We start from the raw sequence: 22,978 nt of genomic DNA on the forward strand, positions 1-22,978 counted from the left end.
TCTGTGCTGGCCTGGCTGGGCACTCCTGCCCCCTCCCCGTACTTCCCACAGAGCCCAAAGCTGGTGGTGCTGCTCTGTGGAGTGAGCAGTCTGTGCTGCCCCAAAACCACAGGGATACAGTCCCAGGCAGATCCCTTCTGATCATTCACCATCTCAGGGGCAATGGTCACCCATGTGTGAAAGCTCAGACCAGGCCTCCTTCCCCAATATATCACCCCATGACTTCCTCCCCTGAGCCCGTAGAGAATGCAAGCACAGCAACACGACATTGTAGGGGCAAACTCTTCAGCCTGTTCAGCTTTGGAAGAAAAGCCCAACCTCGCCGACACTGGCACTGAGGAAATCCCGTTATTACAGAGATGCAACACAGGAGACAAGCTGTACTATCGTGACAGAGACACGTACAAAGGCCTCTGGGTCAGACAGACTGGGTTCATGCCTCTGGAGAAGTGGATGGGATGCAGACATTCCTGGACAAACATGATAATCACAAACCAAATGGCCAAAGCAGAGGAGGTTCCTGATATGAACAGGAAATCCTTGTGAAGAGACACGGGCAGCTTATTGCTGCTGAAACAGAAGTGATTGAATCAGCATCTGCAGCGTGTCTTTGAGCTCCTTGTTCCTAATGCTGTAGATAAGGGGCTTCAATGCTGAGGGCACCGCCGAGCACAAAACTGCCATCAGCAGATCCAGAACTGACAAGGAGTTGGAGGGGGGTTTTAGGTAGGTGAAAAGACTTTTTATCAGCGCTGGAGTTCTGGATTGTGCTGTCTGAGTGTGCCCTAAGGAGCAGAGCATCTGCTGACTGGCTGCCCAAGAGTCAGCTCTGCAGCAGTAGGCTCAAGGGAATGGTAGGGGCAGGTGCCAGACCTTAGATGGAGGGAAGATCACACGCATGCTTCTCTGAAAAAACACCAGGCAGTGCTGAGAGCAGAGGGACCCACTGCAGACCATTAAATGTCCCACCTCTTCTCAAGGTCTCTTCACCCCACCTAGAGTCCAAGGACACACATGGCTCATTTCACCAACCCAACAACATTTCTTCAGTCATAGCATCTTGGCGCTTCTCCGCGGGGCTTTCAGATAACACAAAGGTGCTACGGGGCAGATTTGTATCCTGGAGGGCAGCTCACAGCTTGGAAGGACACCTCAAGGAGATAGCCAAGTGTCCTGATGATGATATCTCGTTAGGGATGAGATCAAGACTGCTGGGCAGCCTCTCAGCCTCTGTGCTCTCAGCCTCTGTGCTCTTCAGAGGGAAATGGGCAAGATGCTGGAGAGCTGCACTATAGGACTGCTGGAGCTCTGGTTGCAGAGGAGGTGGTTCATTGCTTTGGACCCCCCAGGCCTGAGGGCAGAGGCTTTGCTGGGTGGGAAAGAGGCAAGGGGCCTTGCTCAGAGAAAGGAATCTGCATTGGAGAGGATGATATGGAATTTTCTGAATTGTTCCTCCCACAACATTTCTGGTTTCAGTTTCCTCTCATTCCCTGATCATATCCCTGCTGCCTGGAAACTTTCACCCTGGGAAATGTTTCCTTCCCACATGTCTTTGCCCTGTCAGTGCTCACATCCCCCATCCCTGCCTCTGTGCACTCACCTTTGCTGTACAGAAACCTGCCTGTTTGCAGGGCACTGGCTGGGTGCATGTTGGTGGAAAAGGGCAGATCAGAACAACCCTGAGGGGTCCAGCAAAGGTGATGCTAGTGATTTCCATAGGCAGAGGAAAGGTTGAAGGCACTTCAGGAGGCTCCTAGCAGACCTACTTGTCATTCAAATTTACAGTCCAGGAGTCTCAGTGACTCATGCAAATTTGAGAGCTCCTTTGCCATTTCTTCCTCCTCCTCCCAACAGCATGAAACTAACAAAATCCCAGACCCTGCAAAGCTCTTTATGGTAATCCCTGCATTGACGTTCCATTGAAAAGTCCCCCATGAAATGTCCTGGGGGCTACATGCAGCTGTGAGCCACCCTGACCCACACAGCACACTCTCAAGAGCTGAGGGTCACTCTTTCCACCCACAGCTTCTCACTGAAGTGCTGTGGAGTGATTCCTGAGCAGGATGAGTGCTGAGCCTGGCAGGCAGCAGAGTTACTTCCCAGCACACAGCCCCCTGGGGTTCACAGAATCACAGAATCACACAGAATTATCAGAGTTGGAAGGGACCTCTAGAGATCATCTAGTCCAACTCCCCTGCTAAAGCAGGATTGCCTAGAGCACATTACTCAGGACTGCATCCAGGCGGGTCTTGAAAAGCTCCAGAGAAGGGGTCTCCACAACCTCCCTGGGCAGCCTGTGCCAGTGCTGTCACCCTCACCGTAAAGAAGTTTTTCTGTGTATTTGAACGGAACTTCCTGTGTTCTAACTTGTGCCCATTACCCCTCGTCCTGCTACTGGGAACCACTGAAAAGAGCCTGTCTCAATCCTCCTTCAGCCCACCCTTCAGATACTTGTACGCCATAATAAGGCCTCAGCCTTCTCTTCTCCAGGCTAAAGAGTCCCAGCTCTCTCAGCCTTTCCTCATAAGGCAGATGCTCCAAGCCCTTAATCATCTTAGTTGCCGTAAGTTTAGGGACTCTGCTCTGAAGGACAGCCCTGGGCACCCCTGGGTGCACACTTAACTGCACATCCCTGCAGCGAACCCCAGGAAAAAGGAGCTGTGATACTCTGTCCTTCTGAGGGTGCAGCAGGGAAGTGCTGCTCTGGAGCACGTCGTCCTTCTCTACTAAAGAGAAACTGAAAGTCCTCCTGGCAGATCCCATACACTGTGGGATGTGCCAGCCTTAGGACATCCCTCCAGGAACTGCAGCTTCATTGCCCTGCACCCACAGACTTACCACATAGAGGACTGTGAAGATTTCTCCCCCAGTGAGCTCTCAGAATCCTCCCATTGCACACTGCCTTTAACATCTCTCTTCCTTGCTTATCCCCATTTGGTGTCTGCAGGCAGTGCCCTCAGCCCTGCTGCGCTTTGCAGAAGTGCTTCTCCTGGGCAGAGAGCTGTCTCTCTGCAGTGCTGCCCAGTTGCCATGAGCTCCCTCCATCCCAGGAGCATGGCCCAGCCCAGCAGCAGAGGACCAGCCCAAGGCATAACTTTCTCTGGCCCTTCTGGGCTCCCTCAAGGTGTCCCCAGGGCTCTACTGTGAAGCAGACTGAGGTAATCACTGATATCTCCTACCAGAGACAGAATTGAGCATGAGAATAATCTTTTCTCATCCCATTATAAGACAAGACAGCCAGACAGTGACAGGCAGGGATCACATTTGTCTAAGCTGAGGGAAGCGAGTCCAGGCATCTCCTGAGTGTCATCTAAGCTGAGTCAGTCCGGACATCTCCTTGTGTGTTGGTAGCCCTGAGGCTAGAAGGGGACTCTGCTCCCTCCCATGCCTGCCACAAACCCCCAGGAAGTGGGATTCCTCTCTCCTCAATTCAGGTGTGCACAAAATAGACACCTGCATGTGAGCTGCTTGTTTCAGTTCCCATGCTAATTAATTGAAATGTAGGGTAGGAGTGCGCTGTTCAGATGAAACACCTGGTGACATTTGAGGTGCCAGAGGTTGTCTGATGTATGTGCAGGACAACAGAACCTGTCCTTGTTTGTTATTTTTTTAGGCAGCCTATGCAGGTTTTCAGTTGACCAAATCATGTCATGTACCATAGGGAGATCTAAGCTTGACTCTGTCTCTGCCGTCAGCTGGATTTACTAGATCTTCATGGACTCTTTGAGGAATTAAAGAAAACTATGCCCAGAGGCTTGGCTGGTTAGTGTGTTTTGCATGTTAATGAGCTCTCTAGTGTCAAGTTCCTGAACTGCAGTTACTGAAAATTTGAAGAAGCCTCTAAAGAAGCAAAAGTCAGAAGCAAACATCCAGGTTTCTGAGGGTGTTAGTGGGACTCACTGAGGGCCATCACTGAAGAGCCTATGACAGCAACAACCAGACAAGGAGCTGGGCTGGTGAAGTAGGAAGTCAGAGGAAGTGCTTAAAGGTAGAAAGACAGATGTGGAGGTGGCTCTGAAAGCCTTTAATGTGTTTCGCCAAGCAAGATGGGCAAACCCAGACCCTCATCCCCTGCAAGGTGGGAACCTTCTCTCATGGAATGCCCAGGGCTCTTCCTGGGGGCAGTGTGATGTGGTGGCGTGCAATGCCAAGGGGAGCACAGCTCTAGGATACCTCCCATGCTCTATGGTGGTGAGGAAGTGTCATGGTTTGAGCTGGGCTGGCCGCTAAAATGAATGATAGATGCTCTCTTTTAACTTCTCTTGCAAGGGAGAGACTTATGGATTGAAAAAGAAACTAAACTAATGAAATATTAATAATAAAATAATAATAAGAGAAAGTTAACAATATTAGTAAGAAAATAATGAAAGATATACAATATATACAAAACCAGTATCAAGCTCCCAGGATGATGATCATATCACTGGCAGGCACTGGGAAAGTCCCAGACTGGACTCAGCGACAGACAGGAACTGGATTCCAGAACTTGATTCAGGAATGCACGAATTGGGATCAAAGGCAGACGAACAGACAGAGTCCTCCACAGATGCCAGCCATTGAAGAAAGAGGACTGACACCCTTTGATCCCTCAGCTTTTATACTGAGCATGAGGCAGATGGGATGGAACACCCTGTTGGTCAGTTTTGGGACACCTGTCCTGTTCGCTCCTCCCTGCAGATGCAACACCCTCTATGCCTCTACCCCCTTTCCACTTCCGACCCTCCAACGTGGCACACAACAAAGTTAGCTGGCCTTGGTTGTTATAGCAGTAAGTATAAGCAGGAGCCTTTCTGCATACCATTCCTTGGTATTCACAAAAACATCAGACCTTATCTGCTAGAAGCTGATACAGTCTGAAAAATATGCCAATAATTTCAGAGAGTTTGAAGAAGCTCAGCTGAAAAGTAACATTACTGAACAGAAAAATTGGTTCTGTTTTACCTCAAACTAGGACATTCCACCCATTGTTCCATACCATTTGTGTCGTGCTCAGATCACGATTACTTTTTTTTTATCTTTTATCTTTTTATCTATACACACACATATATATACAGATCTCTAATTTATCATTTATCTTTGTACAGAAAAGTTCACTAAGTTCATTTATTTCACAATTGCAGGATTCCATCTATCATAGCAGTCTCTCAGGACAGGATAGATGGTATGAAATTCATTATGATTTGTGTCCATGGATAGCATGTTGACCTCGAAGGGTTTGCTGGACGCCGCTTGATGAAGCTAGCTCTGGTTTCATCATCACTGTGTTATCCTGAAAACCACTTAATGAACACTGTTAGTATTATGTAGCAATTAACATCATACAGCTCAGAATTGAGTATTCTCACACAGGGTCAAATTCCCTTGAGGTACACACTGAACTTCTCCATTCTTCAGCATCACTCACCAAGTACATCCAGGTCCTTGAGCAAAAACAGCCCCATGAATGGGTTTGCCTTTGCCTGAAGTAGGAAAAACCAAACAGTTTTCCCCAACATATTCCTTTAATGCACCACAGGGACTTTATCCCCTTCTACAGTATGTAAAAGGTCTGATTGAGCAGGACCAGCTCGATTGATGGATCCCCTGGTGTTAACTAGCCAGGTAGCTTGTGCTAAATGCTTGTCCCGATTTTTAAAAGTTCCAACCCCGCCAGTGTTTTCAGGGAAGTTTTTAACAGTCCATTGTATTGTTCAATTTTCCTGAAAGCTGGTGCATGATAGGGGATATGATACACCCACTCAATGCCATATGCTTTGGGCCATTTACTTATAAGATTGTTTTTAAAATGAGTCCCACTGTCTGACCCAAATCTTTCTGGAGTGCCATGTTGCCACAAGACTTGCTTTTCAAGTCCCAGGATGGTATTCCAGGCTGTGGCATGGGGTACGGCATAGGTTTCCAACCATCCGATGCTTGCTTCCACCATTGTAAGCACATAGCGCTTACCCTGGTGAGTTTGAGGGAGTGTGACGTAATCAATTTGCCAAGTTTCCCCATACTTATATTTCAGCCATCGTCCCCCATACCACAAAGGTTTTAACCGTTTAGCTTGCTTGATTTCAGCACATGTTTCGCAGTTGTGGATAACCTGCGCAATAGCGTCCATGGTTAAATCCACCCTTCGGTCACGGGCCCATTTATATGTTGCATCCCTTCTTTGATGACCTGAAGTGTCATAGGTCCACCGAGCTAAGGATAGTTCACCTTTATGTTCCCAGGCCATGTGCATGGGCATCTACACGATGTACCTTTAGTACTAGTTTCCCCAGCCAGTCAGCAATATCTTGCCACAATTTAGCATCCCAGATGGGTTTACCTCTGCGCTGACAGTTGCTCTGCTTCCACTGCTTTAACCACCCCCACAGAGCATTTGCCACTATCCATGAGTGAGTATAGAGAGAGAGTACTGACCACTTTTCTCATTCATCAATGCCTAAAGCCAGCTGGACGGCTTTTACCTCTGCAAATTGACTTGATTTACCTTCTCCTTCAGCTCCTTCTGTGACTCGTCATGTAGGACTCCATACAGCAGCTTTCCACCTTCGATGTTTTCCCACAAGATCCATCAGTGAACGGAGCAAACCGTTTCTCATTATCTGAGAGTTCATTACGCTTCTTCAGCATGTGTCACCACCTCTTCTGGTGGCATTCCAAAGTCTTTGCCTTTGAGCCAGTTTGTGATGAATTCTATGTTTCCTGGATGATTGGGGTTTCCTATTTGAGCCCGCCGTGTGGTTAAGACAACCCACTTACTCCAGGTAGCATCGGTGGCATGATCATAGAATCATAGAATCATAGAATGGTTTAGGTTGGAAAGGACCTTGAAGATGATCGAGTTCCAATGCCCCTGCCATAGGCAGGGACACCTCCCACTAGACCAGGTTGCTCAAATGATGAGTAGAAGGAACTTTACCCTTGAACATCCACAGCCTAGTACTGGTAAGCAGGGCACCAGGAGGAGCTGTGCTTCAGTACCAATTACTTCCAAAGCAGCTTGATCTCTTTCATACGATGCCTAGATTTCTTTCTCAGTTGGAGTATAGTTGGCCTCAGGGCCTTTGTATGCTTGACTCCAGAATCCTACGGGTCGACCTCGAGTGTACCCTGGTGCTTTCTGCCAGAGGGTGCAGGTAGGCAGCATTGTCCCTGGCTGAACTGTAGAGCACATTTTTAATGTCCTGTCCTGTTTGGACTGGTCCAAGGTCTACTGCATGCACAATCTCTTGTTTAATTTGTTCAAAGGTTTGTCGTTGCTCAGGACCCCATGCAAAATCTTTCTTCATTTGATTCACTTCATAGAGAGGGCTCACAATCTGACTATAACCTGGAATATGCATTCTCCAGAAACCCACAACACCTAGAAAGGCTTGTTTTTCCTTTTTGTTAGTAGGTGGGGACATAGGTGTTATTTTGTTAATCATGTCCATTGGGTGAAGCCCATCTTGCCACTTAATTCCCAAGAACTGGATATCTCGGGCAGGTCCCTTGTCCTTCCTTTGTTTTGTGGCAGAACTTGCTTTCAGAAGAATCTTGATTATTTTCTTACCTTTCTTGAAAACTTCTGCTGCTGTGTTACCTCACACAATGATGTCATCAATGTATTGCAGGTGTTCCAGAGCTCCACCTTTCTCCAGTGCAGGCTGCATCAGTCCATGGCAAATGGTGGGACTGTGTTTCCACCCCTGGAGCAGTCAATTCCAGGCGTACTGGAAACCCCTCCAGGTGAAGGCAAACTGTGGCCTGCACTCTGCTGCTAAAGGAATAGAGAAAAACATATTAGCAATGTCAATTGTGGCATACCACTTGGCTGCCTTTGACTCCAGTTCGTGTTGAAGTCCTAACATGTCTGCACAGCAGCACTCTGTGATGGTATGACTCCATTCAGGCCATGATAGTCTACTGTTAATCTCCAGTCTTGACAGACTTTCAAACTGGCCATATACTGCTGTTAAAGGGTGAGCAAGTCTTGCTGATCACTCCTTGGTTCTCTAGCTGACGAGGAAGGTTATGGATGGGAATCGGGGAGTCTCAGTTGGTGCGATACTGTCGTCAATGCACCGTGAGAGTAGCAACTGGCACCTGCTGATCGTTACCCCTCAGCAGTCCCACAACAGGAGGGTCATCTGAAAGACTGGGCAACATAGACAGCTGTGTAACAACCTCAGTCTCTACAGCTGCTGTCCTAAAAGCCCACTGATACCCTTATGGCCCTTTAAAATACCTTCTCTTGAGGAAGTCTCTGCCAAGGATGCACGGAGTATCTGGCGCAGCCACAATGGGGTGCTTCTCCCAGTTTTTCCTAGTTAGGCTCACTTTGGCCAGTCAGTCAGTTCTTGAGACACCACCACGCCTCCCACCCCACCACCACCACCCATTACTCCAGATATAGTGATGGATTCTGCCCCTTTATGATTCCATGGCAATAAGGTACACAGGGCACCAGTGTCCACCAGGGCTTTATGCTTTTGGGGCTCTAATGTGCCAGGGCATCGAATCCACACAGTCCAATAAACTCGGTTGTCCCTCTCTTCCTCATGGCTGGAGGCAGGGCACCTCTAACATTGAACATAGTACCCACGATTAGCAGATGAGTTCCTACCTGGACTGGAGAATCGCTCACTGTAGACTAGAGCAGCCATCCTCCTGGGAGAATTCTTTCTTCTATCTGTTTTACCTTGCAACTCAAGTACTCATGCCTGTAGCGCTGAGGTAGGTTGTCCATCCCACTTCCTCATGTCGTCTCCATAGTCACACATGCAAAATCACAGGATATCTCAGTGTTCTGTTTCTCTCAAGCCAGTCTCGTAGGAGAGCTTCTTCTCCTAACAGCTGCAGCGTGGGTCCATGCCAGGGAAGAGTGGGATATTTCCTCAATCCTGAACAGTTTGTCAAACAACTTATCAGACAGTTTCTCATTTTTCTTAGCCATTTTCTCAATCATTTTCTTGTTTTGTTCAGACGTTTTCTTGGTAATTTTATTGATGTTCTCAGCCAGTTTTTCCATGGCTGCCACAGTGAGGGGATGAGAGATACTATTTTCATACTGTCGTACTCTGTTAGCCACTTCATTTACAGCTGGTGTGTCGGCATCAGATCCTCCCTGGACCATTGTTGGCAATGTGTGGGAATACATTGATGGTGCATTCTGCACAAACTTCCGCAACATAGGTCATTTGCATGGCATTCCATCAGGTTCTACATTCACTCACCAATCACCGTGAATCACCTCTTACACAGCTAGTTCTCTCAGGTACTTAATCCCTTTCTCCATCGTGGTCCATTTGCTCGGGCAGCATTTGATATCACCCTTAAAGGGGTACCTGCCCATTACAGCTGACACCAGTCACCTCCAGAGACTGTGTTTGACTTTCTCCCAGTCACTTTATTGATACCTCTGTCTCTGGCCAGGTTTTCTAACTGCATAGCTTCTCTGCCTTCTAAGTCTATGGTATTGGCCCCATTATCCCAGCACTGAAGCAACCAGGAGACAAGTGTCTCACCTCACGATAGCTAAAGTCCTTTCTCATATTTTGCAAGTCCTTCATAGAGAAGGATTTAATGATTACCTCTGCATCTGACTCCTCCTCCTGCATTGATGCTGCCTGAGAAGGAATCTCTCCCTGATCTGCTTTAGAAGGACCCTTTCCTTGATCTTCATCAGAAGAAATTTCTCCCATGCTATCTGGCTTGAACTGGTCTTTGTTGTAAGGGATAGGGGCAGGAGTGGGCAGGGGCAGTCAGGGGCTGGGATAGGCAGAGTCTCAGACAAGATACAAGAGGAAATTTGTCCGTGCCGTTGCAACGTCTGGCCACCATGAGCAGACAAGTCCTCCTAATCTGGAGCCATGCAGAGCTTGGGGCAGTGTTCAGGGCTTATTCCAGGGGTTGTCCCTCCTTAGATTTTTTCAGGCTCCAAGTGGCATGTCCTGCTTGTCCTTCACCTGGGAAGAGCATGCAAGGGTGAAGAGGAGGGAGAGGGGAGCAATCTGGAGGGCAAGGCTCTTCTCCAAAGCTTTCCAATGTGCCCTACCTTGCCCCTGGATTGGACAGGCCAACAGTTAAGGCTTAGGATGCTGAGACACGTCTTCATGCTGTTCTCCCACCAGAAAAAATCCAACTTCTGTTTCTTTATCACCCTTGTTTGCAGACTGTCAGGCTAGTTGGCATGTGCACCATCTACATCAAGGAAAAGTACTTTGTAATGGGAACAAGGCAAGCTTGAAGGTCCAGAGTCCCATGTTCCACCTGGACAAGCCAGTCCTGGTGGAGAACAAACCGTGCTATGAGGCCAGACCATGGCCCAGTAAGAAGAGACCTTCAGACCTATGCTTCCCCCTTTGTCATGGCTGCAGTCCCTGCCACTAACTCTGCAGCCCTTCCAGGGATCTCTGAGTGTTATGGTGTGCTGACTGCTGTTAGAGAGCAATTTCTTGGATGTGTTCCTGTGAATCACCCTGCAATAATAAAGCTGATGGTTCCCATTAATGACACCCCATACCTTGGGAAGACAAGCACCAGCATTCCTGCTGGCTCCTGCAGCCAGCTGGTAGTTAAAAGGAGCTGGAGTGGCAGTAGCTCAGCTGGCAGCAGAGATGAGAGCATGCCCAAGACAAGACATGCCTCTGTTATGACACTGGTGGTGGCCATGGGGCATCACAGTGCTGGGAGTGTGTCTGGAGTTTCTCTGCCTCTCAGATGCCCTCCTCTCCTCTTTGAGAGGAGCAGAAGTCTGCATGGGGACAGGGTCCCTTAAAAGGAGGACATTTGCTGCCAAATGGGGAGCCAGTGGGGTGGGAGGAGAGTTGGTGGGCTCTTGAATGGTCACTGTGTTGAATGGTGATGTGACTCTGCTGAAGGGATGATCAAGTGATTTAGTTGTTGGGCAGATTCTTTGCAGAGGAATTAGAAGTTGCAGAGCTGTTCTACACCAAGGCCGCCTTCCACCTCTGCATCCCCGAGAAAAATGTCTTGTGTTGAGGCAACCATGAAAGTCTTTGTGTGGGCCTTGACCAAAGGCAAGGCCTTCGACTTTGTCTTCAAGATCTTCAGCATCCTGGTGTGCTGAGGGAGAGTAGTCATGAGCTCCAAGATGTGGACAAGACCAGCATCCTGGCAAACACTTTCCTTTAAGTGAGTTTGTCATGTTTTCATTGCTTCCTCTAACTTGTTTGCAGCTGGCTCAAAGCCATGACCTTGGGCGCATTCAGTCCCCTGTCTGTCCTTCTTGCAAAAATCAAGCCTGAGGCCTTTGATCATAGACTGCATGGAAACAGCAGTTTTCCAGATGCCTCCAGGGAAATCTTCATGTTCCCACACTGATTATGCTTGCTTCTGTCACCCTGGACTAACCAAGAGAGCAACCATCCAGCCCCACTTTTGTCCAGCTGCCTAGAGGTGCCAAGGACCAAATTACTGGGGCTGATCTCCTCCTCAATCTGATGTGGAGTACCGGTGCCCAAGGAGTGCTTATCCATGAAGTCCATGGTCAGTCCTCCTTCTTTGTGAAGTGGGTGTCATCAGGTGGTGTCCCAGGGAAGAGGGCCTGCTTTACCTTCCCACCTCCATGGGACATGGAGAGGCAGTGAGGGACCATTTTCCATAAAGTTTCACCTGGTCCTTCCTTTTACTTTGGGTGAGAATTAAATAGAGAAAAACCCCAACAAACAAACCAAGGCCAAAATGTCATCATTTTCAAATGGAGTTTGGTGAAGCTCATTTCCTAATATCTATTACCACCTTCTTGTATGTTCTGCTTTGCAAAACTGAAGACTTGATGATAGCTTAGCTCTCAAGCAGCTCTGAGAGCAGCTTCTTAGTGGGGCCTGCAAGGGATTATGTTGCCCCTTATTGAAACCTCTGTCACCTTCTTATTTGCAGGTTTGTGGGCAAAATTGAGACGTCTAAAAAAGAACTGCCTGAAAAAGCTTCTTGATGAGGTACTGTAAGAACTCACCGGTGTCATGTAGAGATTCAAGAGTGTGTTCCCCACATATGACTCCACCCCCTCAATGCAAGACATCCCAGCTTACCCCCTTCTCCAAATGGGGAACCAATGGGACAAAAACTGCTCAGGGAGCAGCTCGGACCTGTAGAAAGGCAGGGCTGGGAAATAGTTATAGTTGGAAAGGGCCAAGGCCATCCTAGGAAGCCTGACTTCACAGGCTGAGGAGTCCAGGCCGGGCACTGGTAGCACACACACGGACAGACGGCATGCCTGGCTTGCGGGAAGTGTCCCAGAGGTGCAGCTGTGAAGAGCTTCCTGGTTTTGTGCTTCCAGCAGCTCGTCCTGGCATGCGCCGGCTCTCCTGAAGGCATCTTTCTCCTGTCCTTTGGCTCCAAGCGGCTGTGGTCTCACAGGAGAAAAGAGGACTGTTGTGGTTTAGCCCCAGCCGGCAACTATGACCACACAGCTGTTCACTCATTCCCCCTCCCCCCCCAAATAGGGAAGGGGGAAGAGGGAGAAAAATGAGGGAAAAAAAAAAACGTGGGTTGAGAAAAAGACAGTTTAATAGAATAGTAACAGAAGAGAAAAACAATAATAGTCATAAAAAATATACAAAATAAAGTGATGCTATATGATTGCACTCACCACCTGATGATTGATTGCCCAGCCCATCCCGAGAGCAATTGCAGATTCCTGCCCCCCAGCCAACCCCCATTTATATACTGAGCATGACGCCTATGGCATGGAATATTCCTTTGACCAGATTGTCCTGTCTATGCTTCCCCTCAGCTTCTATGGGGAGCTGAAAAAGCCCTTGACTTAATAAAGTGGTCTTCCCCACAGATTGGTTCTCCGAGGTGAAAAGGTTAAAAGTGTAATTACTAATTGTTTCAGCTAGATGGCACCTGAAGTAAAAGGATGAAACCTCCACTGCCATTCCACCCTGTGTGCCATCACCCACCACTAATGAGTACAGACACAGTACACACAATTTTATCATGTAATAAGCCAGCGTTACAAAGTACAGCAAAATTATAATCTTGACCTAGTTCCCAGCAGTGATAAACAGCACAACAGGGAACATGTACAGCAAGTGAGGTGTTACAAAACACAATCCCATGAACAAGCACAACAACTTTGAGAGCAAATAAATCAACATTATGAGCAGCCACTATTAAACAAATAAAATGAATGCTTATAACAAGTTTGTTCTGATGTGCTCTGGTCAGATTTGTCATTATCTCAATCTGTTGAGCCCTACATTGGGTGCCAAAAAGGACTGTCATGCTTTAACCCCAGCTGGCAACTATGACCATGCAGCCATTCACTCACTCCCCCACACCCCTCTCTGCCAGTAGGATAGGGAGAAAAGAGAGAAAAAGGAGAAAAAATACCTCATGGGTTGAGATAAAGACAGGTTAATAGAACAGTAAATGAAAATAATAATAATAATAACAACAATAACAACAACAAGACAACAATAATAATAACAACATCAACAACGGTAAAAGAATGTACAAAATAAAGTGATGCAATATAATTGGTCTCACCAACTTATGGTTGAATCCTTGCCTGTCATGACCAGCAATTGCTGAGAGCAGCTCTGCTGAGAAGGACTTGGGGGTACTGGCGGATGAAAAGCTGGACATGAACCAGTATTGTACGCTCACAGCCCAGAAGGCCAACTGTATCCTGGACTGCATCAAAAGAAGCATGGCCAGGAGGCTGAGGGACTACCCCTCTACCTAGAACACTGCATCCAGCTCTGGAGCCCTCAGCACAGGAAAGACATGGACCTATTGGAGCGGGTCCAGTAGAGGGTCACAAAGATGATCAGAGGACTGGAGCACCTCTGCTATGAGGACAGGCTGAGAGAACCAGGGTTAGCAGCCTGGAGAAGAGAAGACTCTGGAGAGAGCTTATTGTGGCCTTTCAGTGTTTAAAGGGGTCTTATAAGAAAGATGGGGACAAACATTTTAGCAGGGCCTGTTGTGACAGGACAAGGGGTAATGGTTTTAAACTGAAAGAGGGAAGGTTTAGACTAGATATAAGGAAGAAATTTTTTACACTGAGGGTGGTGAGGCACTGGCCCAGGTTGCCCAGAGAGGTGGTAGATGCCCCATCCCTGGAAATGTTCAAGGTCAAGTTGGGTGGGGCTGTGAGCAACCTGATCTAATGGAAGACATCCCTGCTCAAGATGTTCCTGTTCCAAACCAAACTATTCTATGATTCTAGGAAACCTGCACCCTGGCCAACTCCCATTTATATACTGAGCATGACATCTATGGTATGGAATATTCTTTTGGCCAGCTTGCCCTCTCTGTGCTTCCTCTCAGCTTCTATGGGGAGCTGAAAAAGTCCTTGACTTATTATAAATATTACTTACCAACGACTAAAACAATATGTGTTATCAACATTGTTCTCATACTAAATCCAAAACATGGCAGCTACTAGGAAGAAAATTAACTCTATCCTAACCGAAACCAGGACAAGGACAAAGGTGGGGACTGCAGCAGTTACCATAAAGTGAAACTCTTGGGCCACAACTGAGCAGTACAGTTCATGGCTGTCTCATCCTGGGTTTGACTTGAGGGTATTTCTGAGCCTAGTGGTAACTCTCATGCAGAACTGTCTCATGCTGCCACCATGGGGTTGGTCCACAAGCGCCAGCTGAAGAACAGGCTCCTGCTGTTCTCATACAAGCTCTCTGTACGATGTGTTTGCAGTGGGCTGCTGCCAGTTGAGGGGAGCCGCGCAGAGAAACACAAGGAAGTCGAAGTGACAGGCCATCCTGAAGTCCGGCTCCCTACTCCGGGCAGTCAGATGGGAGCAGCAGTGGTATGCAGTACAGGTGCACGTAATGGTGGTGTCACATGTAGGAAAACATGGCTCTATGGAGAGTGTCCTCAAAGACACCCCCTACAACCTGGATGTGTTCATTCCACCACTCCTTCTGGCTCTTCCTTTCTGTCTGGATGCCATCTGTTTACACCAGACGGCATCCAAGTGGACCCTCCTGTTTCCCCAGCTGCTGCCCCAGGGTCCCTGCTGGGAGCACTTCTCCTCCCTTCAGGTTTCCCACATGGGCTGGGGCATTGCAGAGGGTTTGCAGACCCTGGCTTCTCTAGTGCCACCTTGTGCAGGCATGGGAGAGAGGTGAGACCTGGGCTCAAATGGTTCTCTTCTTCCCACCCAGGTGAAGCTGCAGTCTGAAACGCCCCAAGTGCCTGACTTGTCACTGTGCTTCCCCTGGGTCAAAAGTACCAAGCAGGAGAGGGAGGAAGCTATCTCCTGGTGCAAGAGAGATTGGGAGGAAATGTCTCGCCGCCCTCCCCGGGCAGAGAAGGGGAAAACACCAACCCCTTGGCTGGAGACACCATAGCCAGAGTAAGTGGGCAGCAGCTCCCAGCAAGTCTGGGGAGAGTCAAGCAGCCAAGACCGCCGCTCTGCGGGGTCAGGGACCCGATTTCCCATGACATGGGTATGCCCAGGGTCAGCCCCGATGCCCAGTGTCTCTTGGCAGCACCAGCCTGGGAATCGGGGCTGGGACCAGGCAAGGTCTGGGGCAGGATGCGAGAGGGAATTTGTCGCTGTTGTAGCAGCGTCTGGCTACCAAGAGCAAGGCAGGTCCTCACAAACCTGGAGCCGTATAGAGCCCACCAGGAGTAGTGGAGGAAGGACGTGGAGGTCAACAGGTTGTGGACAACAGTTCCAAACCAGTTCCTCTGGTAAATATCTCCAAGCATGGGAGGCATTTTCTCACTGCAGCATTTTCCTCCCTTGCCTGGGCAGCAGCACCCAGGAATCATAGAATCATAGAATGGGACTGTCTGTTTCTGACAGCCGGATGGCAGGAGAGCAGCGGGGTCCTGAGGCTGTGCCCTTGAGTCAGACCTGCCCTTCCTGCCCAAGGAAGATATCCGCAGGCAGAACAGGGGCAGATGGGGACAGGGGTGGTTTCCTCTGGGGTTTGACCTGTCCTCTCCCAAGTCTCGGCCATGGGCTGATAGGACTGGGCCTGCAGGGTAGGGGGTGTCTTGGAGACCACAGAAAGCTTCCAGGACCAGACTTGGTGGGCAGGAGTTCTCCGCCCTCAGCTCTGTACATCCAGCTGAACACCTTTTGGTTTCTCCTTTAGTTTTGTGAAGAGGATGGAGCTGTGAGACCTAAATAAAAAGAATGAGGACAGCATAGCAGTGTGTGGGACACGAGCACGGTGCTTCCTCCTCTGCAGCAGCAGAGCCTTTAGCAGAGCAGGGCCTTTTCAAACACTGTATTCCTCCTGGAGATGCCAAATAAAGACACCTGCGGCCTTCTGGAGTCACCAGCCTGTGCCTAGCAGAACATTCAATGGCAGGACTTTGGAAAGGATGGGCTGTTAAAGAACCGGTGTGCTGTCCCATCCTTGCACATAAAAGCAACCTGTGTGCATGGTGCCGCCTGTTCCTGTCATGCCTTGGAGTGACTGCACGTGCAGCTAAGCCCAGTCTTGCCCGAAGTGGGAGCTGAGCAGCATGGAGGGGAGGAGAGGAGACGTGGGCATCCAGGAAGGGGAGAGGAGGGGAGAGCCGTGTCCAGCAAGGTGGATGAGGGGCACCTAAACACAAGAGGATGGGAACTGAGGGGATCTCAGCTTTCCCAGAGGGCAAGGGTACAGGGGATACGGGATCGCAGCCAGAGGGTCGTGGTGTGTGGCAGGTAATGGAAATGGAGAAGGGGTGACAGTTCAGGGAGGGAAAAAAAGGAGAAGGTGTGAGTGTGCAGGAGGGGAAAGACAGGAAATCTGTGCCGTGGTAATGGGAAATGAAAGGGAAGAGATATGGTGGTCAACAAAGGGTATCTGAGTTCATAGAGGCACTGTGAAGGATATATAAGCTTGAGTGGATGGAAAGAAGGGATTTTGAGCCTCCTTAGTGGTGAACAAAAGGAACCTGATGGTCCAGAATGGAGAATGAAGGGGATGTGAGCAAGAATTAAGGAGAAAGTGGAGGATCAGTGCACACATGGAGGCTAATGGGAATAGATGGTAACAGATACGTTGGGGGATCTGCATGCTCATGAAAAGCATTGAAGGGCATGTGAGTTGCCTTGTAGGGGAAACAAGGTTTTCTGAGTGAGCAAGGCATGGGATGTGAGTGCTCTTGGAAGGGATGGGATACTATCTGAGCAAACACGGAAGGTACCGGTGAGGATCTAAGTGCTCACAGAGCGTTTTGAGAGGGACTGTGACTGCTGGGGATCCAGGGAAGCGTGTTGGTGGCTGACAGTTTGTGTATGGTGTGCTTATGACTGTTGGCATGCCATGTGGAGATGTCAGTGACTCTTGGGATGGGGGTGGGGTGCCAGTGCTGTTCAAGCTGGTGCCTCCCCCCATCCCCTGGGTGCTGTGTCTCAAGACTCCAGGTGAAGGCATTTGACAACTATTCTGAGGAAAGACCCCATTTCCTCTAAAGCTACACCCTCTGCTGTTATACCCTTGACCAATATTAGAGTAATTAAGGGCACAGGCATGAGTTCTGGGGTTGTAGTGCTGTTGGCTGTTGACCATGGCAGGACAGAGAGCAGAGAAAGCATAACAGCAGAGAAAGCAAGTTCATTTCGTGGCAATAAAGATGCTTGTAGGGATTCAAATTTCATGGATGAGGAGTGGACCGGGCTGGTGGAGAGGAGAGAAACAAAGTCTATCAGAGGTCAGCACTGTCAGCTAAGGGGTAGCTTCACCTTTACTGAAATTTTCAGGTTTTACTGAACCAGAGAAGTCCCATTCCCTCCCTCCAAGCCCACTGCTGAGAATTCCAGGCTGCTTTAGTTTTTGGAATTTTATACCAAGCAGCATGGTGGCTTTCACTGTAATCTTAGCAATAGATTGGAATACAGTTTAGAGCCTTTGCCAGCACAAAACATTGTTCAGATCTGAGAAAGTTGCTTAGTCCCTGACTTGCCCTCTGTTCTGCTGGCATCAGGAAGGTTGTTTGGCCTGAGCTTAACAGACCTGAGCTTGATGGGCAGAACTGAGCTGAGTGAGGTGCTGCAAAAAGCAGCAGCAAGATGACATTTTATATCTGGTCACATGCGGGCACAGCCTGTGATCATCTGCGTCCGTCCATTGCTACCGTCTTAATACCTGGAATCCCCAGAAGAGAGAACTGACTGGCCAGCAATCAGTGCAAGAGATCATTTTTTTCCCTATCTCCTTCCAAATCTCTTTCTCTCAGCTCTGCAGGAAGTGGCCAGAAACGTGAGTACATTCCCCATATGGAGACTGAGTTTCGGATGTTGCATTAGATCAGTCTCTACCATTTATTTATTGTAGGCTGGAATGTCTTGCCTGCCTGTGTCACGGCCAGTTTCTCAAAGTGGGAGAGACTCATAAACCCCAGGATCTGCCTGGGTGTGACTGGACTATTCTGCTAACGAGTAGATAACTGCTATTCCACTGAGGGTTTATTATATGTCAATGAAGAATTTAGATTAATGGATTACCAAGCAAATGCTGTGTGAAGTCTTTATAAAGCACCAGCTTTGCACTGGGAGCATTGATCTCTGACTGCTAGTTGGTCTGAGTGCGAAGAAGAAAGTCTGAGAGACGCAAAGAAAAGAGAAAGACCAAAGCCAGACAAAATAAAATATATTCCGGTTGCTATACTTTGGAAGGCCACATTATGGAAGGCTTTCTTTCCTTTACAGTCCTTGCAGTCCTCTTACTGGTGCATAGCTCCCAGGCCGTCTATGTTCAGGTGAGTTTTCTGCTTTTTAATTTGTTGGTATTAAAAGTTCAACAAAGTACTGATATTATGTGAAGCTTTGTGGCTGCAACAGGAATCTTGAACTAAACTAATAGACCTGAATTTTTGCTTTGCTCTGGCTTGATATCCAACTTCATCTCCATATGGTTCAGGTCATCCTTCTGTAAAATGCTTCAGGTATTACTAACACGCTGCTGCAGTTTAATTAATTTCACCAGCCATATCACTGCTCTGAAATCCCTTGCTGACTGAGGCATTGCATTTCCAGAGTTTTCTTTTGCACCTAACATGTGTTGTGAAGTTGCAAGAACTGGGGACACCTCTAACTTTATAGAACGATGTAAACAATATGTGACAAAAGAGAAGTCTTGTCTTGACTGCTTCTAGGTGGGAAGTTCTTTATGGAAATTATCTGCAAACTTATGTGATGGAACCTACACACATATTAAAAGAAGGGGAAAGAAATGCTTAGCTGGATCAACTGAAATATTAATAGGCAGATAAGCTATTAGAGGAGGCTATATCAAATTTTCCAAAATACACAGCACCTACGACTGATATTACATGCAACATGGAAGCAGTTAAGAAGGTACTTCTGTTCTCTTGTCTGTACTTGGGAGTGTCTTGGATCTGCCTGCACTCATCCTTAGAAACAGTTTAGGAGTTTCAGTTTTATTGCAATGTAAATAACTTCCTCAGAGTACCAAGAGAACTAATATTTCTTAAGCAATTATTGACTGTCTTTATATGTGTGCAGTACCAGGGATAGGGTACTATTTTTGTGTCTTGAATATCCTCTTTTTCTCCTTCAGATGTCAGAACTGTCCAGACATAGCAGGCTTAAGCTATTCCTTTCTTCCAAATCATTCTTTCACATTTAGAGTCTCCAGGGGAGCAGTAGCTTCCTACTTAATGAAAAAAAAAAAAAACCCAAACATATCTGTTTTCCACTTAGAAGCACACAAAAAAAAAAACTAAATGAGAATAGCTGTTTCTAGGTTGGGTAAAAGTGTAGAAAGTGCAACTCTGGAGCTTTTGCTCCTCTTTGTAGTTTGAATTCTTATCTTCTTGATCAGGTCCCTAAGGTCTGACAAATTACTCAGTGCACAAAGTTGCTTTATGGTCTTGGTTTCTGAAACTCTTCCCAAGACTTCCCTGCCCTCTCCTGTAATATAGCAGAAGTCATTGATTTAACAAAATATTTTGCAAAGCAGAAGTGAAGTTCAATTGACTTCATATTATGTTTTTGAAGACTGAGTAGCACTATCTTGACCCTTTCCATCACAGATCTTGATGAATATGATGGAAATTGGAAGAAGATGGTTTACTAAGTGTGGAGTAAAAACAGAAAAACAACAGAGATGGATTGTTCTGGATTGCACTATTTCTGTGATAAAATCTCTTAGTTCAGCAACACAGTTTGCACGCTCATCTTGGAGGGAAGATGCTGCTTAGATTGAGCTCTAATACATCTTTCTTATCTGAGGTGGTGGGGGTTTTGTTTGGTTTTTTGTTGTTCCTTTATTGTTTTTTGTCACCAGGATGTACACATCTCAGGGTTCATTCATACTTTCTGGTTTCTCTGAAACTGTACCTGTGGGAACTCATGATTTTTTAGCCCTCTGCTCTATGCTTTTGAGATCTGTGACCAATAGCTGAATCTAGAACTGCATTTATACAGGAAAAGTTGATTTTTCATAGGCAACCATAATTGATAAATTAACCTGAGTAAAATCATAAACAGTTTGCAAGTAGAAAATAGTTTAACTTCATTAAGTAAATGCATGTCCAGAGTTTATCACTGTTTTTTTTTTTTAATTCTTTAACAACAAAATTCTGTGATTCTATAAAAAAAACCCAACAAACTAAAACCAAGTACCCTCCCTCATCTCACACTATTCAACATTGGGCTCAAGAGACTATGAAACAAGTGGCAATGTTTGGTCTTCTGCTGTATCAGAGTCACTTCACTTTATTTCTTTGTATAAGTAGGTGTTACTTGATGATCCTACTGATTACAGTCATTAAACCAGGTTAAAACAGGTGCTAAAGATCGATTTGAAAATACTTATTTATCTTCTAGGCCAAACTCTGATTGTCTGCAGACATACACAGACTTTATGCATCTAGCTTAACAGTTGCAACACCTCCAATTTAAGTGTATGACCTCAGCAATGGAATTTGCTTGAATCTGAGGGAATGAGCATTAACAGATGAACAGAATCTAGCAATCTAAAACATGGAGTAATTTTTCCCAGAACACTATCCTCCTGAAGCTTTTGGTCAGATTTGAGTCAGAAGTGTCATATTTAGGCTGCCATTAACTTGTGTTCCATTAATTGCGTGGACAAGATTTAAATTGATGGAAACTTGCCACAGTACCTTGGGGTGAGGGATTTCAGCTCTTAACAACGTGCAATGTGCAGGAATAGCTCCTTTTGTGTGGTCAGAGTCTGCCACATGACAGCCAACACTTGAAGTTCTCTAGTGGTGTATCAGAAGAGCGTGAATAAAATAAATTCCCATTTACCCCCATTCAACTCATGATTTTGTAAATCTCTACCACATAATGCCCAGTCATCTCTCCTCTAGGCTGAAGATTCCTGGCCTGATTTCTTTTGACCCCAGATTTTATGGGTCTCTCTCATGGGAGTGAGAAATGCACTAATTCTGCCTCTGTCCGCTGTGATACACAACAAAAGCCCTGACTAGCCAGCCAGGTCTCACTGCTGCTCTGAACGGTCTTTGCCCTGAGGAGCTGATCATTTTGCCTTCAGTCAGAACTGATTTTATCCAGGCTTTGTTTCAACAATGTCTCTTCCCTGTAGTCTAGTTTCTGGGAGAGCTCATGTTTGAAATGGAACGGATTTGCCTAAGGACTGACTTCCTGATGCCTTTTTTTCTGTTTCTGTCTACATAGGACGGTGACTTGAAATTCTCCCTTGAGTCTGTGAAAAAGCTAAAGGAGCTTATGGATGAGAACAGACACATTAACCCTCGTATGATGGTTTCAATGGCTAGCTATTCTCCATGTGATGAAAAAGATCTCCCTGAGGAGTTCCAACCTGTGTGCAAAAGAGAAGATGCATCCAAGATTTTTGAGAGGCTGAGTATGTGACTCATATTGCATAGTTGCTATTTTTATCACACTTTTCAACCTTAAACATTCAAATAGCAGCAGGCAAAGGAACATAATCACTGTTCTGTCACTTGTAAAGCAGCTGAGAGAGTCTATGCTGTCTTTCTACTACCCCTCCTACAAGGGTTGGACTAGACTAGCTGTGAGCCCCCGGACAAGAAAATTCCTGCTGTGCTGAGCGTAGCTGTAGCTTGTACAGGTCAGGCTGCTATAACCATGAAAAAGCTTCCTTCATGTAGTTGCACATTAACTTACGTGACTTAAAGTGAAAGAGCCCACAATCTCCTCTGGCTTACAGGAAAAACAGGGTAATATCACTTAGTTCTAGCTAACTACAGTTCTAATTGCTTTCTTTAATCAGCGTAGAAAACCGTGTTCCTCCAGGTAGCCAAAAAGAGGTGTGAGATGTAAATGAGGTGAATCACTCTTTGGCATGATCAGTCTCCATGACACACATAGCGAATCTTGAACTGGCTTCTATAGTGCTTTTTTATTTTATTATCATGCATTTATCTACTGTCCATTACAATCGACACTTTAGGAAGAAATACTACCAATTTAATGAATGTTGTGATTCTACAAGCCACATGCCCACCACCCTCACACGAGGTGTCCTATTGCTCTCTTTTCTCCACGTTCCCATTATTTCCCCAATGAATTCAGGATTGATTTAGTTCTTTAAGCCACATTTTTGCAAGAACTAATTTTACTTATACCAATAATAACTTCAAGGAACATTAAAATTCATAAAACAGTAATGGAAAGGAGTGTCCAAATCCCTAGATATGTGGCTCTGCTCTCCAAGAAATTCTCTTGCCATCTCATTGAAACCCTCTCATTTCTCTCTAACAGATCTGGCTGTCCGAGAAGATGATTTGTGTGAAATCTGTGCCAATGCTGCCTGTGCTGGTTGCTTTTGAATAAGGATGAAATAACCCAAAGAAGATGTGTCAGGCTAGGAAGTTTGTGCATTCATATTGCAAGATCGCATACTTTCACAAATCAATATTTGGTTTCCATCTCCACTACAGTCAAACTGGAGCTGCTAGCTCATGTAGACATACCAAGGATAGTCCTGAGGTAGTCTGATCAGGTGCCACCAGCAGTGCAGTTCTGGCAACAGGAAGACTGTAAACCTCATCTGAGAGG

General features: G+C 46.8%; 1 protein-coding gene across 1 annotated transcript; it reads left to right on the forward strand.

The window, feature by feature from the left end:
• Window positions 1–18,606: 18,606 nt before the first annotated feature.
• Window positions 18,607–22,749, forward strand: LOC309680164 (guanylin-like; the record flags this gene model as incomplete). The annotated part of the gene is made up of 3 exons (XM_082493679.1): window positions 18,607–18,681; window positions 21,611–21,800; window positions 22,682–22,749. The coding sequence occupies 3 exons, from the start codon at window positions 18,607–18,609 to the stop codon at window positions 22,747–22,749; spliced, it is 333 nt and encodes a 110-aa protein (XP_082349805.1).
• Between the last annotated feature and the right edge of the window lie 229 nt (window positions 22,750–22,978).

Source organism: Vanellus vanellus (genome assembly GCF_965231255.1).
Source record: "Vanellus vanellus genome assembly, chromosome: 20".
Lineage (NCBI taxonomy): Eukaryota > Metazoa > Chordata > Aves > Charadriiformes > Charadriidae > Vanellus > Vanellus vanellus.